The sequence below is a fragment of the Perognathus longimembris genome, chromosome 17 (genome assembly GCF_023159225.1).
Source record: "Perognathus longimembris pacificus isolate PPM17 chromosome 17, ASM2315922v1, whole genome shotgun sequence".
Taxonomy (NCBI): Eukaryota; Metazoa; Chordata; class Mammalia; order Rodentia; family Heteromyidae; genus Perognathus; species Perognathus longimembris.
In genome coordinates this window covers 10440984-10458494 of record NC_063177.1, presented here as the reverse complement: position 1 = coordinate 10458494, position 17511 = coordinate 10440984, and the positions used below count along the sequence as shown (strand labels likewise).

At 49.0% G+C, this 17511-nt stretch overlaps 1 protein-coding gene across 3 annotated transcripts in view; it reads right to left on the bottom strand.

Annotated features, from left to right (window-relative positions):
* Positions 1 to 386: 386 nt before the first annotated feature.
* Zzef1 (zinc finger ZZ-type and EF-hand domain containing 1) overlaps positions 387 to 17511 on the bottom strand; it is a 166295-nt gene continuing 149170 nt past the window's right edge. For 2 of the 3 annotated variants that reach the window (XM_048366226.1, XM_048366227.1), the window contains one exon: positions 13797 to 15520. In XM_048366226.1, the coding sequence (XP_048222183.1) occupies positions 15440 to 15520 (81 nt within the window). In that variant the 3' untranslated portion in view covers positions 13797 to 15439. Of the gene's footprint in view, positions 398 to 13796; positions 15521 to 17511 lie in introns of those variants that run through there. The other variant, XR_007213754.1, reaches the window with a different exon arrangement.

Here is a 17511-nt window from a genome sequence, read left to right as displayed (position 1 = left end):
TGGCTCAGGTGGAGGAGCCAATGGAGGAACCAAGATGTGCCCTGGGCAGGAAGCCAGTGAGGCTGGACCGACTTCTGTCCCCACGCTTCCCTGAGGGCTCCAGGTTCCCTGCTGATTGCCAGTTTTGCCTCCTGCTCTGACTTTGAAATAGTGGGGACACAGTGTAGCAATGTTTGAATCAGATCTGTAGAGGTGCTCAGCCAAGGGACAGCCAGAAAGCAAGGAGGGACAGCTCATGTGTGACCCAAGTGATTCATCTTTCTTTATGAATGAAGGCTGCTTGCCACAACTGGCTGGCATGTAAGTCCTGGCTGTGGGGTGGCCACCCTCGAAAATCCAGGTAAGCCCTGAGCCCCATTGGAGACAGGAGAAAGATGAGGGTGAGTATGAGGATGGGCTCCATCCAGAAGTCAGCTTCATACCTCTGCAAGTTTCTTTCCAGTTTCAGGGGTTGCAACTGCTCTGCACTGGCTTATACTTGTTTGTGCTGGGTGTGGAAGCCGGGCTCTCACAAGTGCCAGGCAAGCACTCCACTGAAGAAGCAAATGCTTCCTGCTCAGGATTCTGTTGAACAATTTCACAGCCCATTTCAGACTGTGTGCACACATGTGTGTTTATGCATGTGCATGTGTGAATGTGTGCAAATGCCTATACATGCCTGCTTGTGCATGGGTAGGTCTGTGCATGAGTATCTGTATGTGTGTAAATGTGTGTACATGTGTGTGCAGGTATACATGCATATGGACTGTATTGATGAACACATGTGAGTGTGTGTGGTGTCACACTTTGACCCCCTGCTCCAATTCCTTCCCTCTGACCCCGGCCCAGTGCAGATCTCAGTAAATTCACAAGATGGCACCTCAAAACATCCCCTAGCCAGAGGCCAACTGTGGGTACCAAGGGCTCTCCCCAGGCAGCTCAGCCTATGGACATAGCATTAGAAGAAAGCTCATGCCCAGCCAGCCCCAGCCAGCCTCGTACAGGAGCAAGGGCCTCTGGGAGAACACTGCCCTTTCCCCCTGCTGCCACTAGATAAGCGAGGCCGGGTCTCCAAAAAACCCAAGCCACAGAAGCATCTCTGTCTTGGGCTGGGGCCTGTCAATGCTGCTGCCCTTGCGGTCTGGCCCCTTCAAGAGCCCATAGGCCACAAGACTGGGCGTAGCTCCTTAGGAGTGGTGGGATTGGATGGTCAGGCTCTGCCCCTGCAGGAGGCTGGAGATGCACCTGCTCTTCTGTGTCCATGTCAGGGCCCTTGCCTTGCTCTGTGCTGACTGCTGCACCCCAGTGCCAACCCACCTGCACCAGTACCGCAGGCTCCCAGAATTGGATTCCCTACTTAAAGACCTCCTACCAGCCCCCAGCTGGTCCTTATCTCTTGGCACACCCTGCCACAGACTCCTCCTCCTGCTCCTCCTCCTGCTCCTCCTCCTGCTCCTGTTCCTCATGCTCCTCCTCCTCCTCCTGCTCCTCCTCTTTTCCTCCTGTACTGGTATTGGAGTTTGAACTCAGGGCCTTTTGCTCTCTTGGGTTTTTTGTTTCTTTCATTCAAGGTTGGTGCTCCTACCACTTGTACCACACCATTTCTGGCTTTTTGGTGGTTAATTGGAGATAAGAGTCTCAAATTTTCCTTCCCAGGCTGGCTTTGAACAAATCTCAGATCTCAGTGTCCTGAGTAGCTAGGATTACAGGCGAGAGCCCCAGCACTCAGCCTGCCCTGCCTATCTTGGCTACCATGGATTCTGAAGCATCTCTTGCTCCACAGGAACAATTGTTACACAACATCAAGTCCAGCCCCACAAGGGACAGATACACTGACATATGGTCAGACAGACATATAGACGGCCCTTGCCCCCCCCCCCCCGCACCCATGTAGTTACCCTCTCCCCTCACTGTCTCCCTCCGTTTCTGGCCTCAGGAGTCAGTTCTACCCATGCTGAGGGGGGCAAAGCCTGGCATGGAGGCCCAGAGACCCCTGCAGCGAGGACCACAATTAGTGGTGCACATTTGGACAGATTCCAGTCCCATTCTAGACCTCAGTTTCCCCTTCTTGCCTAGTGGGAGGAGGAATGTGTGGTTGGGGCCAGGGGAGTTTCTCCAGTAGTCCAGACCCATGGAGTCTCTGGGGGCAAAACCTTCCATGGAGGCTGGAGAGCTACTCTGGCTCATGAGATTGCTTCAGTTGTGGGACAAGACTCGGGGTGGGAGGCAGAGCCCCCCACTCCAGAGTGGACAGAGACTGTCTGGCTGCAGGGTCCTAGGCGTCCTTGTCCACTGTGGCTTCAGGGAGCCCACCAGTGCCCTGGGGTTGGGGAAGGTGGTCGTACTTCGTAGGCACTCAGGAAACCTACTCAGCTGTGTGGGGCCCCCTCACAGGCTGCTGGGAACCCTGGGGCCCAGCTCAGGCCCCACACCACACAGCTGCACCCACTATGCCTTTCCTTTTCTGGTGCACACCCAAGTTCCTCTAAGCCTTCCGATGGCAAAAGGCTGAGGTGAGAAGGGAGCCCCGAGGCCAGCGGAAGATCCACCCCACCTGTCTCCCCCTTACAGAAAAAAGAGGCCTTTGCAGGCCTAGCAGCCTGAGCTTGGCACCATCTCTTTCTACTGCAAGGGGTGAAGTCCCATGCCAATGGTCTGATGCGCAAAGGGAAGTTATGATTTCATTGTAAAGTCCAGGGCACAGATGGCTTCAGAAATGGTGAATCAAGAATTTTCCAGCAGGGCTCTATGGCTCACGCCCTTAATCCTAGCTACTTAGGAGGATGAGATCGGAGGATCAAGGTCATAAGCCAGCTAGGTAGAAAGTCTGTGAGCTCTTATCTCCAACTGAACACACACACACACACACACACACACACACACACACACACACACACACATTTACACACCAGAAGTGTCCAGGAAATGGAAGAAGAAGCAGAAAAATAAAGCAAGAATAAACAGAAGTGGTAGAGCATGAGTCTTGAGTGAAAAGGCCACACTGGTGCCCAAGGTGTGAGTGTCCACCCTCCCTGTCCCGGGCTTTCCCACCACGGTGGCCCTGAGTCTCTGGGAATTTGGCTTTTAATGTATGGGTTTTCCATAGTTGGCCATTGAAAATACCATGGCAGCTCCCCACTCCCCAAGGAGCTTCGGAGGAGCCCCCGTTGGGCCAAGCTGCAGATGTGACACCCCAGATGGGGTCAGAGGCTGACACCCAGAGTCAAACTCTGGGGTTTCATCCCCAGAAATGGATGGGAGCCGCCAAACGAGTTGCCTTCTCTTGGAGAGAGCCCAGGGCTGTCAAGTGGGCCACGTCCTACAAAGGACCCCCAAGCCCAGCCCTGGCGGGCCCCAGCATAGCTCTCCCCAGAGGCAGCCTTGGTGGCCCGGCCTCAACCACACCACACAAAGAGTGTAGGACTCCTGGCAACAGGCATTTCCTGCCAAGCCAGCTCCAAGCCAAGCACAGCCTGCCATGCTCAGGTCAAACCAATCCAGTGACCTTCGCCCTCTGCTTCCTGTCTCGGTCCTGGAGCGGACCTGCGCTAGACACCAAGGCCTAAGTCCTTAGTTTTGTTGCATTTTCTGCTTGTAAATCCAACACCTTATTGTGAAAAATCTAAGCATGGAAAGAATGAGTGTCATCAAATGTCATGGGTACCTGCCCTCCTGGGCCGTGGCATTCTCCGTGCTGGCACAGAGCCCCCGGCACAGGGCCAGGCTTTCCTCTCAAGATGGCTTATGCTGGGCTCTGAAGCTCAGGGAGGTGAGAGGAACTCCCAGCTCCTGATTCGTGTCTCAAAGTTCGTGGATGGGAACCATCCCAGAGCAGCCGTGATGAGAGATGGGGGTTTTATCCTTTTGGATGGACTAATGTCACCACTCCGGGAGTACTCTGATGTGGATGGGAATCTCAGGCTTTGGTCTCCTTCTTGCTGGCTCTGGCCCTTACCTCACACGCGGCCCCACGGTCACTGCTAACACCACAGCCCACACAGCAGGAGAGGCTCAGCACATGGAGCCTCCCTCTGCCTCCCAGCGCACATTGAGGGAAGACAAATGAATTTCATTTTCCCTCCCTCTCTCTTCCTCCCTTCCTGGTGATTGAGCTGGGGGTTATTTCTTATTTTCTAGACATTACATTTTGAGCCATGCCCCAACCCTCTCGACACCGTTCTGGGTATTGTACACTACTGTATGTAGCACTCCGCTAAAGCAGCAAAGAGACCCACACAACCCAATACTCAGTCCCCGGTGGATCTTACATTTGCAGGCTTGGCCGCTGCATTACTTTGCCTGCAAACAGGAACATCTTTTTTTTTTTTTTTTTGGCCAGTCCTTCAAAGTCCTCCAAGAAGTCCCCTGAATCTCTCAGGAACTAGAGTCCTGTACCTCTGTTTTCCTGAACTCTCTCTCTCTCTCTCTCTCTCTCTCTCTCTCTCTCTCTCCCCTCTCTCTCTCTCCCTCTCTCTCTCTCTCTCTCTGCCAGTTCTAGGGCTTGAACTCAGGGCCTGAGCACTGTCCCTGGCTTCTTTTTGTTCAAAACTAGCACTCTACCTCTTGAGCCACAGCGCCACTTTCGGCTTTTTCTGTTTATGTGGTACTGAGGAATCAAACCCAGGGCTTTGTGCATGCTAGGCAAGCACTCTACCACTAAGCCACATTCCCAGCCCATGAACATCTTATTATTGTTGTTTTGTTTTGCAGTCTTGTGCTGGTGCTGGTGCTTGAACTCTGGGTCAGGTCCTTTAGCTTTTTCCACTCAAAGCTGGTGCTCTACCTCATGAGCCACAATGCCACTTCTGTATGTTTTTCCTCCTCTGGTTAATAAAACGTAAGAGTTGCATAGACTTTACTGCCCCGGCTGCCTTTGAACTGCAATCCTCTTCTGAATAGCCAAGATTAAAGGCAGGAGCCACCAGTGCATGGCCACATTTGTTTTTCTGTTTGTTAGTGGGTTGGGTTTGTTTTTTTTTGTCAGTTGTGGGGCTTCAACTCAGGGCTGCATGCTGTCCCTGAGCTTTCTGGCTTAAGGCTAGCACTCTACCACTTTGGACCACAGTGCCACTTCCTATTTTCTGGTGTTAATTGGCAATAAGAGTCTCAAGGACTTTCCTGACTGGGCTGGCTTTGAACTTTGATCCTCAGATGTCAGACTCCTGAGTAGCTAGGATTATAGGTGTGAGCCACTGGTGTTTGGCATATCTGTTGTTTTGAGGTGAGGTGTGGGACTAATTATTTTCCCAGAATCTGAGCTGTCAGCTAGGCCTCCAACCCTGCCTTGCTGGGTCATAACCCCCAACGCACAAGGGTGGGACAGGGGAGGAACCTTCAACATGGGCTCCCCCATCTTCCTGTGACCTCAGGCTCTGGGCTTTTGAGGGACTGACCCTTCCACTTTTTTCAGGGGTAGAGCCCCCCCAGCCTATCTGTCCTGGTCCTTCGGTACTCTTGGTACTCTTCGGTACTCTCTTAGCCCTCTGTTATTCCCCCTTTTGTATTTTGTCCTCTTCTGTCTGCCCACTGTGCTCCTTTCTCCATATCTGTCCTTTCCTCCTCTCCATTATCTTGACTTTGACGGTGGTTTCTTAGGTAGGACATTGAAAGCACATACCAGAAATGAAAAATCAAACGGGATTGCAAAATTACAAACTTGTACATCAAAGGACATGAGAGAACACAAAGGTGTAATGCCCATGTGCATCTGATCTTACAAAATAGTATTTTTTGAGCCAGGCACTGGTGGCTCACACCTGTAATCCTAGCTACTCAGGAGGCTGAGATCTGAGGATCATGGTTCAAAAGCCAGCCTGGGCAGGAAAGTCTGTGAGATTCTTATCTCCAATCACCCACCAGAAAACCAGAAGTCGAGCTGTGGATCAAAGTGGTAGAGCACTAGCAGAAAAGCTCAGGGACAGCTCCCAGGCCTTGAGTTCAAACCCCATGACTGACCCCTCCCCCCCAAAAAAACATTGAAAAAACTACAGGAAATGGAAACAATCAGATTTTTTTTCTTTGCTGCTGTTTTTGTTTTCTTTGCTTTTTGTCTTGTTATCTTTCTTGGGAGGGTAAGGGTAAGTACAGAAATGGACAAAAGGTGAACAAATGCAGCAGTGGTACTCACTAGACACTGCGTTGAAAATGAGCTGTACAACTTCTGGATGAGGATGGGAAGGAAAAACTTGGGTGAGAGTGAGAGAAGGGGTGACATTCAAAAAGGAAGTCATTTCCTGAATTATGTAACTACAGTCCCTCTGTACATCACCTTTATAATAACAATAAAAACTTTTTAAACACATGAGAATTGGGTGCCAGTGGCTCAACACCTACTCAGGAGGCTGAGATTGAAAGAGCCCAGTACGAAGCCAGCCCAGGGAAGTCTGAGACTCTTATCTCCAATTAACCACCTGAAAACTGGAAGTGGCACTGTGGCTCAAAGTGGTAGAGCTCTAGCTTTAAGCAATAAGAGCTCAAGGACAGTGCCCAGGCCCTGAATGAAAGCCTGGGACTGGCACCACGCATGCACGTGCATGCTCATGGACACACACACACACACACACACACACACACACACACACAGAAGTAGAGCTGTGGCTCAAGTAGTAAAGCACTAGCCTTGAGTGAACTAAGCAAAAGTGTGAGGCCCTGAGTTCAAGCTCTGATGTTGGCATAAAAAAGAAAGAGAAAAGAAAGGTGAGAGAGAGGGAAGGAAGGGAGGGAGGGAGGGAGGGAGAGAGGAAGGGAGGAAGGAAAGAAGGGAAGGAGGGAGGGAGAGAGGGAGACAGACTTGCCTCACGGCTCCATACCAGCTTTTTGGTGGTTAATTGGAGATAAGAGTCTCCACACATGGACTTTCCTGCCCTTGCTGGCACTGAATTGCCATCCTCAGATCTTACTCTTCCTAAGTAGCTTGGGCCACTATACCTGGCAATGTCTGACCTTTTGTTGTTGTTGTTTTTGCCAATCCTGTTCCTGAGCTTCTGTGCTCAAGGCTGGTACTCTACCATTTGGGCCACAGCTCTGCTTCCAACTCTTTTTGTAGTTTACTGGAGATGAGTCTCATGAACTTTCCTGCCCAGGCTATCTTCAAACCACAATCCTCAAATCTCAACCTCATGAGTAGCTAGGATTACAGGTGTGAGCCATTGGCACCCTGTTCACTTCTGAAGTTTTGCTAGTTAATGGAGACAAGCGTCTTACAGACTTTTCTGCCTTGGCTTGCTTTGAACCATGATTTCCCTTCTTCCAGAAATCTCATCAGAGTGAAATGTTTTCCCCATAAGTTGCAATAAAGGTCCTGAGATTGAATTTCATTGGGCTGTCTAGGGTCTGGCACTCACTCCTGGGCCAATCACTGCAGCTAGAGAATGGAAGGCTTTGATTGGCTAGGTCTGTGCCACATGGCTACTCTTCCCCTCTCCACCACCCACTGGGGTTTGAACTGAGGGCCTATCACTCAGCTGGCACTCTCCACACACCTTAACCTAGAGGTGACCCAACCCAGATTTTTGCTGGCCCAGTTGGCATTGAACCATGATCCTCCATGTCTCAGCCTCTTGAATTACAAGTGTGAGTGCAGTGTCTTACCACTTACAAGAACAAGCTCTCCTTACAGTGCTTATAACACCAGAGTAAATACACAGACCTGGACACTTTGCTCAGCATGGAGAGGGCTTTTGTGGGTGGCAGGGTACCTAGGGTTGTGGGGGGCCCCACCCCCCCCACAGAAGCAGGCAGCTCCTATTTGTTCTAAACCCTCAGTGCTTCTCATGCAATGTGGAAAAAACGCAATTCCCTAAGCAGGAAACTGACCACATATTCCAGCCTGGAGCCCAGAAAGCCAAACCCTGCAATGAATTTAAAAACAAAACTTGAAAAAGGCAACTTTCACAATAGAATATCTTTTAAAAAAATCATTTTTCCTTTTCATTAAACAAGTATGACACATAGAAAAAATTCAAAATACACGGGACGCTAGTAGCTCACGCCTGAAATCCTGGCTGCACAGGAGGCTGAGATCTGAGAATCACGGTTCAAAGCCAGCCTGGCAGGAAAGTCTGTGAGACTCATCTCCAATTAACCACCAGTAAACCAGAAGTGGCACTGTGGCTCAAGTGGTAGAGTGCTAGCCTGGAGCTGAAGAGCTTAGGGACAGTGCCCAGGCCAAGTTCAAGCCCTGTGACTGACAAAAAATAAATAAATTAGGGGCTGGGAATATGGCCTAGTGGCAAGAGTGCTTGACTCATATTCATGAAGCCCTAGGTTCGATTCCCCAGCACCACATATATAGAAAATGGCCAGAGGTGGCGCTGTGGCTCAAGTGCCAGAGTGCTAGCCTTGAGCAAAAAGAAGCTAGGGACAGTGCTCAGGCCCTGAGTCCAAGGCCCAGGACTGGCCGAATAAATAAATAAATAAATTTAAAAAATAAAAAATACAAATAAGGACAAAATGACAAAGTTTTCCATAAACTCAGCACCAGTGAACAACAATATATTTTATTGTAAATTTTGTCAATTTTTCTCTATAGGCAACAAATACAGTTTGTCTTACATAAGTGGAGTTGATTATATAATTTTTCACTTTGTGATATGTGGTGAATGTAAGGGTTGTTGAAAGGAGACCACCACATGGTTTAGGCAGAAGAGAGTTCATTGAGAGAACCAAACCACAGGACTGCACCAGATGTAGGTGTGCAGAGAGGGAACAAACTAATGCTGGAGAGAAATTATATAAGGGAGGACAGGGGGGAGGTAACTGGATGAGGAAGTGACCTCAGAGCCTGGGGAACCTCCCCCTGCCCCCTGGTGTGCCAGGTACCTGGGTTACAGGTTCTGGGCAGGGTCTTTTAAGGAGGACCATGTGCAGTCATGCACAGAGAGAACAAAGTGGGAGGTGTCTCTGTGCAGTTTTCCAAGGAGAGAAAACAAAGGAAACTGATCTAACATTCCAGCCTTTTGATAGTTATAAAGGGGCACTGGTTCTCCCTGGCTACTTCCTGCTGGCAAGGAAATAAAGGGGTAAAAGGCCAGGGAGAGGGGGGAGGTGGGAGGCAGCAGTAACAGTTCCTCAATGGTGAATGCAAGTATACATTACAGATTTGATCCTCTGCAGCATTTATAGTCAGACCCACAGGGGGATAAATAATTCTTACAGGTATTTATTGGTGAAACTTAATTTTTATTAAGTTTCAGGTAAGTACCACTTAAAAACTATTTCTATTGATTTCCTTGTTGCTTCAATTGGAAATAAAGGGGGGGGCTATTAACAAAAACTCTCATTTAATCTGTCAGACACTGCCCCCCGCCTCCAATGTGGGACTCATGTGGACTGAGGCATACCATCCCAGCAATAAGTAGAAGCACCAAGAGGGATATGCCACCCTAGCAACAGGCAAATGGGACAGCATCTCAGCAAGAAGAGACCTCTTAGACCCACCAGGTCAGAGCTGGTCCTGGCCACAAGGGTCCACCCAGAGGCAGTTGGGAAAAACTGCATTGATGGTGTTAGATACTAAATGAAGTCACTTTGTGCTTGCTCTTTTAAAATTAACCAGAGAGGGAGCTCAAAAGAAAGTCATTCATAAGCATGCCTATCTAATGTTCATACCTATCTTCTAACTGGACAGGAACTTAAATTCTTGCCTTTGCTACCTGCTATTTCTATTTATTGTGGGTCTTCTATCCATACTTGATAGTCCAGACATCTATAATCCAGACATATATAGTCCAATTACAGGCAATGATCAAGGCCTCTTACTGGTCCCTTAACCACTCCAATTAAGCCCCAGCTTCTGAGTGGTTATTCTAAACTTGTTCACCATGCTCTCTCTCCTCTACCCAGGCACCAGCACCTGCTCACTTCCAGCTTATTGGTGGTTAGAGATCGGTGTTTCACAGACTTTCCTGCCCAGCCTGGCTTTGAACCAAAATCCTCAGATCCCAGCCTCGCTAGGATTATACGTGTAAACCACCAATGTTCAGCTGTTCTAGGATTTTTTTTTTCAGTCCTAGGCCTAGAACTCAGGACTTGGTGTGGGCACTGTCCTTGAGGTTCTTTTGCTCAAGGTTAGCACTCTACCACTTGAGCTACAGCACCACTCCCAGCCTTTTCTGATTATTTGGTATGGAGGAATCAAACCCAGGGCTCATGCATGCTAGGCAAGCACTTTACCACTAAGCCACATTACCAGCCCTGTTCTAGGAATTTTTGAATAGAATGAATGGACAATGTGCTGAGATGTCTTTTCCAGCACCATTATGACTGGCTAAAATTGTGTGTTTGTGTGTGTGTGTGTGTGTGTGTGTGTGTGTGTGTGTGTACACGTGCACATGCACTGGTACTGGGTCTTGAACTCAGGACCTGGCATTCTCCCTGAGTTTTTTTTGCTCCAGGCTGGCACTCTACCCCTTGACCAACACCTCTACTTCTGGATTTTTACTGGTTAATTGGAGATGAGTCTTTAGGATTTATATTTCTGGACTGGTTTCAAACCAACAATCCTTAGATCTCAGCCTAAGTAGCTACGATTACAAGTGTGAGTCACTGGTGCCTGACTACAATTGTGTGTGTGTGTGTGTGTGTGTGTGTGTGTGTGTGTGTGTGTGTTGCCTGGGGTTTGAACTCAGGGCCTGGGCTCAAAGTTAGCACTCTATCACTTGAGCTTCAGCTCTACGTCCAGCCTTTTGTTTTCTTTTGTGATAGATCAGAGATAGGCATCTCAGGGACTTTTCTGCCTGAGTTTCAAACCTCAATCTTCAGAGCTCAGCCCACTGAATAGCAAGGACTACAGGCTCCAGCCATTGATGCCTGACGACAATTGATTTTTATGATTAATCATGTATCTTGTGACCTTGTAGAACTCACTTGTTTTAGTAGTTGTTTGCTTTTTGCTGAAGGACTTGACATGTACAAGATCTTGTCATTGAAAATAGTTTTGCTTTTTCCTTTTCAAACTGGATGCCATTAGCATCTTCATGACTAATTGGCTCAGGCTAGAATCACCTATACAATGTTGAGAAGTGGTGTGCATAGACATCATAATGCTGCTCCTAATTCAGCGAAGCACTCAACCTCTTGCCTGTTAGAGTGAAGCTAGTGGGCTTTTCAGAGATGCCCTACACAAGATCCCTTCTTTTCCTAGTTTGTTGAATTTCATCATGAATAGGTTTTGGATCTTGTCAAGTGCTTTGTCTGCATCCTTTGTGATGATTTTTATTGTTGTTCTATTGATATAATGTATCACATTAATTGATTTTTGGACATTAATCCTACCTTCTGTTCCCATAGTAACCCTTGGCATCCATGTTCCCAGAGAGTTCCCACTATGGTTTCCTTTACTTATGGTATCTTCTGGGTTTGGTGCCAGAGAACTGCTATCTTTGAATTCCTGATCTCCCTGGTTTCCTTTCCCCAAACCTCCCAGAGGGTGTTAGCATTCTTACTGGGGATGGTCTATGGAGAAAAAGTACACAGTGCAGAGCTTACCCATCACAACTCCTTTTGAGCAGGAAGATCTGGACATTTGCCATCTGCAAACTTGGATTATGTGAGCAGGGATGGGACAGAGGAGGTGAGAACCCCCTACTGGGTGGGCAAGGGTCCACCACAGGCATGCAGGGCCAGGTCAGGTGTGGGCCTGAGAGCCTGGATTTTCAGCCAGCTGTTTCATGAAGGCCGACCACCAGGGATACTGCAGATTTGGGTGACCTGGTGAGCAGATGGGTGTGTACACCTGGCTGTGGCCTTGCGCTAGGCATCTGGATCAAGCTTGTCCAGCTTTGGGGCTGGGCATCTGGCTCAAGCTTGTCCAGCTTTGTCTCCTGTGCTTAGACATATACAGCTTCTGTGGGACTGAACTAAGGGCCTTGCACTTTCTAGACAGGCACTCTACCACTTGAGCCAAGCTTCCAGCCTGTTTTTGCTTTGGTTATTTTTGTTTTGTTTTGCCAGTCCTGGGGCTTGAACTCAGAGCCTGAGCACTGTCCCTGATTTCTTTTTGCTCTAGGATAGCACTCTACCACTTGAGCCACAGTGCCACTTCTGGCTTTTTCTATTTATGTGGTGCTGAGGAATCGAACCCAGGGCTTCATGTATACGAAGCTAGCACACTACCACTAGGCCATATTCCCAGCCCCTGCTTTGGTTATTTTTGAGGTAGGGTCTTGCTTTATGTCCAGGCTGACCTGGGTTGTAGTCCTCTTCTGCTTCCCCATGTCACTGGAAATGACAGACACACAGCCAATATGCTTCCTCCGTAGCTGGGATAACAGGCCTGGAACACCATGGCCAGCCAGAGATTGAGTGACATTGGCCTCAGCCATGGTGGGAGAGGAGGCTGTGATCCAGAACAGTTTGGGGGCTTTTGAAAAGACACAGACAAATGGGTCTCAAATGCTAGTTAGGCAGAATCCTCAACAAGCAATTTTTTGTCTCTAAGTTGCAAGGTAGTCCTTGGTTCCAGGTAAGCATCTGAGGGGCAGAGGTAAATCAGAGACATGAGAGAGGAAGAAGCCCCAAGGTTAGAAAGCTGGCAAGGAGCTCTGCTGCGGTCAGAGCAGTGTCCAGAAGCTGGCAAGAGGGAAACCAGGTGAGGAGAGCAGGTCCTAGTAGCAAGCTGTGCCTCTTTGCTCTCTACAAAAGGCGGCACGGTGTGGGGCTGGAGCACCATCATGTGTGCAGCACCATCCAGGTGTGCAAGCCTCAGGAGCACTGTGCAGAGGGGAGAGCCCGGGCTATACCCAGGGCCTGGCCTGTCTGGGGAAGGGAACGAGAGAAGGGCTTCAGGGACAGTTCAGTAACATAGCACAGGGGAAGTGCCTCTGTGACTCCTGTGACTCCACACCGGCAGAGCCCAGGGCTGGTAGAAATCCAAGTAAATCTTCACATGAGGAAGGGAAGGAAGGAGGAAGGACAAGAAGTCCACACACAGTTATATATTTTTATATAGAATTTATACAATATATTTCTCTTCATTTGCATATTTTATCCACAACTTCACATCCTTTTTACAGGCTGAACTTTCTCAGCTGATATAATCAAAATTTTTTCTTTCAACCAAATAAGAAAAATTCAAAATCGTAAACCCGTAAGAAAACAAATTAAAAAGAATGATGAAAATAAGTCACTCCTCTCATTAAGAACAGTGTCTGTACAATACATTATGATTGGAAACAGAATTTCTTTATAGATTAGGCACATGTTTCTATGACGTGGTATTCCTGCCAGTTCTGTCTCATTCTAGGCAGTCTTGCCTAAGGAGGGTCAAAGGAGGATTCTGGCTGCCCAGGGATGGGTCCTGACTCAGCAGCACCTCCCAGTGGCCAGGGGCAGAGGCAGCAGTGAGCTGGGAGGCCAGGCAAGGAAGAGCCCTGCTAGAGAACACCAGTGGCGTAAAAACTAGGTTTGTTCTATGCAGACTGAAGCTGAGACCAAAATGGAAGGGCAGTGAGCTGAGAGAAACCGGGAAATCTGTGTCTATTTACAATTGCTCCTTCAGATGAGAGGGTGGGAGTGGAGCTGGTGGCCACTGCCTCGACCCCACTGTGTCCAGCCTATCTGCCCCCTTCCTGCCATCTATTGGAGGTGTGGAGTGGTGTGGGATCACATTCTCCTCATCTATTTTCCAGCGGTTGGTCAGTCGTCACTGAGCCTGAGCCCACAGTGTTTTTTGTTTTGTGCCAGCCCTGGGGCTTGAACTCAGGGTCTGGACACTGTCCCTGAGCTTTGGTACTCAAGGCTAGCACTCCACCACTTGAGCCACAGTTCAACTTTTGGCTTTTTGTTAGTTAATTGGAGATGATTTTCATGGACTTCCCTGCCCAAGCTGGCTTTGAACTGGCAATCCTCAGATCTCAGCCTCCTGAGTAGCTAGGATTACAGGGGTGAGCCATGGTGCCTGGCTTACAGTGGTTTTTTTCTTTTTTTTTTTTACCCAAGCACTGAGACTTAACCTGACCCCCTGTCTTGGGATTCTGAGCCTTCTCTGGGGTGTAGGCAGTTTGCAAAGCAAGAGAAGGCCAGCAAAGGGGCTTCCTCCTGGCCAGCAACCTCCCTCTTGTTACTCCTGGACATCAGGGCAGTAGGTCGTGCGCCACCACCCCATTTCTTCCTGTCTCTCTGTACCCCCTCCCACTCTGTGGCCATTTCCCCATACCCACAGACTCAGCTGACTCTAGGGATGTGCAGGTGGCCTCCTGAGCCAGAGGCACAACACCCCAGCACAAAGGGGCTCCAGACTTGCAGACTGAGGCTCTGCCTATCCAGACCCCCATGCAGACCCCTGAGCCTCTTCAGAGGCCAAGGGGCATACTGGAGCTTTCCTTGGGTTTATCCCTATGAGGCTAAGCCTCTAGCTCAGGGACCCGCTCTTAAAAAGCAGCTACCTCAGGGATCTTCATTCTCATGAGTCACCACTTAGCCAGCCATGGCCCACATGACAATCCCGCTTCACATGCTAACACATGGCTCTGGAAAGTGGATGATCCTCAGCACAAGATGAGGCTAAAATCACACAGGAAAAAAAACATGAAACAGCATAACTCATATCATTATTGCTAGAAGATGACAGTCAAGGAGCTACCCAGGGTGATGGGTGGGGAAGACCACCATGACCTTCGAGTAGAAATAAAGCCAGGTGGGTTTTCCTCCTGAAGTAAGATCTCTTTGAACAGCTTGATATTTGCAAGTGCTGAGGCTGGAAAGTTCCTCCAGCTCCACTTTCACTCAGCAGCTTGTCCCTGGCATCCCCCAGAGGCCTACTCAGGGAGCCAGTGTGCTTCTCTTCTAAAAACAGGAGGTGGAACCCCAAACATGTTAAAACAACTGAAAAAAAAAATCACGATGGTGCCAGGAGCCACAGTGTGGGTGGACCTGCAGGGTGGCCCGCTGGCTGTGCCCAGGGAGCTTGCTCCACGAGGCTTTCTTGGAGATGGCTGGGCACTCAGGGAGCTAGCTGGTATGTGTCCCATTCTGAACGCAGAGGGGCTGGTGGTGGGGTTGCACTGGCTGTGGTTCGGTTCGGATTTCCTAATCTCACAAACTAAAAGCAAAGGCAACCCAGTCAGACCACTGTGGACCGTCAGGGTGGCTCTGGCAGGTGGTGTCTTCCCCAGCACCTACCCACTGACACAAAGTATGGGCATCCCTAGCTTAGAAGAGACAGAACCATCCAGCAAGGCTGCTTCCAGGTCTTCTGCGACCTTGGAGGAGGCTGGTCTCTGAACAAGTTTTCCAAGCGCCTCCTGCAGGTCCTTTCTGAGTCATTCTGCACTGCTTTGCCTTTTCTCATGTGCAATAGTCCATTCATGCTGAGCCTGTGCACAAGTTCTTAGCGACACAGTGAGCTCAAATAGAGCTGGGCACTGAAGCCGCAGGAATCTTTTCTGAATGAGGCTGGAGGTCTGCTCTGAGCCCCTGTGGACAGATGAACAGGTCCACACACGTCACAGTCACACTGAGGTTAGCACTCGACATTCCAGAGGTGGGTGGCCTTGTTCGGGTAGTTGATGGCCAGGCTGATGGCAGCAACGTTCTGCAGAGCCTGCGGAAGGAGAACAGCCAGCATCAAGGGCTACTCCCTCACACACCAGTGAACAAGACGCTCTACTGAGCATTGAGGAAGCAGGGATGGAGCTCGGAAGGAGGCCGAACAACTGTCAGAACCACGGGATTTATACTTCAGAGGTGAGGTATAAATCATTGGTGCCCACAGCAGTGGCATGCTGGTGAGTAGGGAGCACTGTTTTCTGGGGGCTTTGGGAAAGTTTTTCTTTGAGGAAGAACAGCACAAAGGTACAAAAGGGGAAGAATGTGGTACAAACGAGATGGAAGTAGCGGGAGGAAGGTGGGTACCTGGGAACACAGGCTGAGTGGAGGGGAACGGGAAGAAAGGAGGACATAGGGGGAGGAAAGTTAGGGAATGATGCCAATGGGTGCTGAGGGAGTCAGTGGAAAGGAAGATTGGACCTGGGAACAGGCATGGAGATCAAACCCATGGGAAAACTGCCATGTTGAGCTCCCAGTGCCAGGAGTTGTCAAACATCAATGAAGCCTGGTGTGGTAGCAGCAGTGCTAGCAGGAAGCTGTCAGGGGTGAAGTGAGTGTTCGTTCACCCAGCCTATACGGGCCTCAGCTTTCTGCAGGCCCCTCTACCTTCACTTGGGGACTCCTACTTCTGAGCAGAGGGTCCTAGCCTGGGACTGGAGGCCCTGTCTTCCAGGAACACTGTGTGCTCAGAGCTTTCCACAGACAGAAGGCCTGCCGTGGGGAGATGTCCCAGCTGGATTCCCACCCAGGGGCTCCATGTCCTCATCTGTCTGCTGTGGGGGTTGAGTAGACCCCACAGTATGCAGAGTCTTGAACCCAAGGTTTCCCCAAGGACACTTGGGACCAATGCACCACAAACTGGCGTTGCACTGTCCCTGTCCCCCAAGCGCTAGTGAGAGCAGGGGCACGCCCGAGGATTCAGATGCCTGCCATTGAGTCAAATAGTAGGAAGCTGCAAAAATAGGACTCAGGGCCACCACCCTCAGTAGTTAGTTTTGAAAAAAGTTGTTTTTCACAGAACGTATTAAGATGAAATATGTTTACTACAATTTTGAAGAATGAATTGATAAATGGTTAAACTTTTTTGTTTCTTATTTTAATTTCTATATTTAAAATCTAGTGCTTTCTAATGGTATTTACTGAGATAGATAATGCACATGACCAAAAGCCCTCTTAGATCCTCCATAATATAAAAATGTGATAGGCCCTGAGACCAAACAGCTGTCAGAAAAGGACTTTTCTGACCAAGCAGTAACATCTAAAAATATCCGAAGTATAACTCTATGGAAACTTCAGGATTTTCCAAACTAAATTTAAGACATTGGTTGTTTTGGTTTTAAAGACACAAATTCTTGCTAGTGTCTTCTGACTATTTAATATGACCATTTAATATGAGTGATAAATGGGGCTCACTGGCTCTCTGAGCACCAGAAGGAAGTGAATGAACTGGACTAGGTCTGTAATCTCTGGGAAGGTCTGTATTCATCAAAAACACATACTATCCTGGCAACAGTAAGATGCTGCTGGCTGTGAAGTAAGGAGACTGGGTCTAAGCAATATGCCTGGTCCTTGCAGCAATCCTGGTGTTTGCTGGGTAAAGGGGGGTTTTCACTCAGTTCTGAAAAGTCTAGAGGTGATTGAGGCCATTCACTGAATTGCAGGTGTCATGCTCTTTAGTCTTGGGAGAGCTTTTGCTACAGGGAATGCTGGCCTTCAGCTTCCGAACCTAAATGGTTTGAATTGCCCACCTCTGAGTATCCCCCTAATATGGAAAGTTTGAAGCATATCTCCTATATGGAAAGTTTAAGCTGACCCCTGAGCAACTTCCTTAGTTGTAAAGTTCTGCTTGCACCCGAGTTCTTCCATATAAGGTCTGACTTTTGTTGAAGCTTGGTCTCCACCCCAAGCATGTGATTTTTGTCTTCAAAAGTTTGGTTCAAGCTCTGTTAGGGGCTGCAGGTCTTTGAGACAGGAATCTACCTGCAG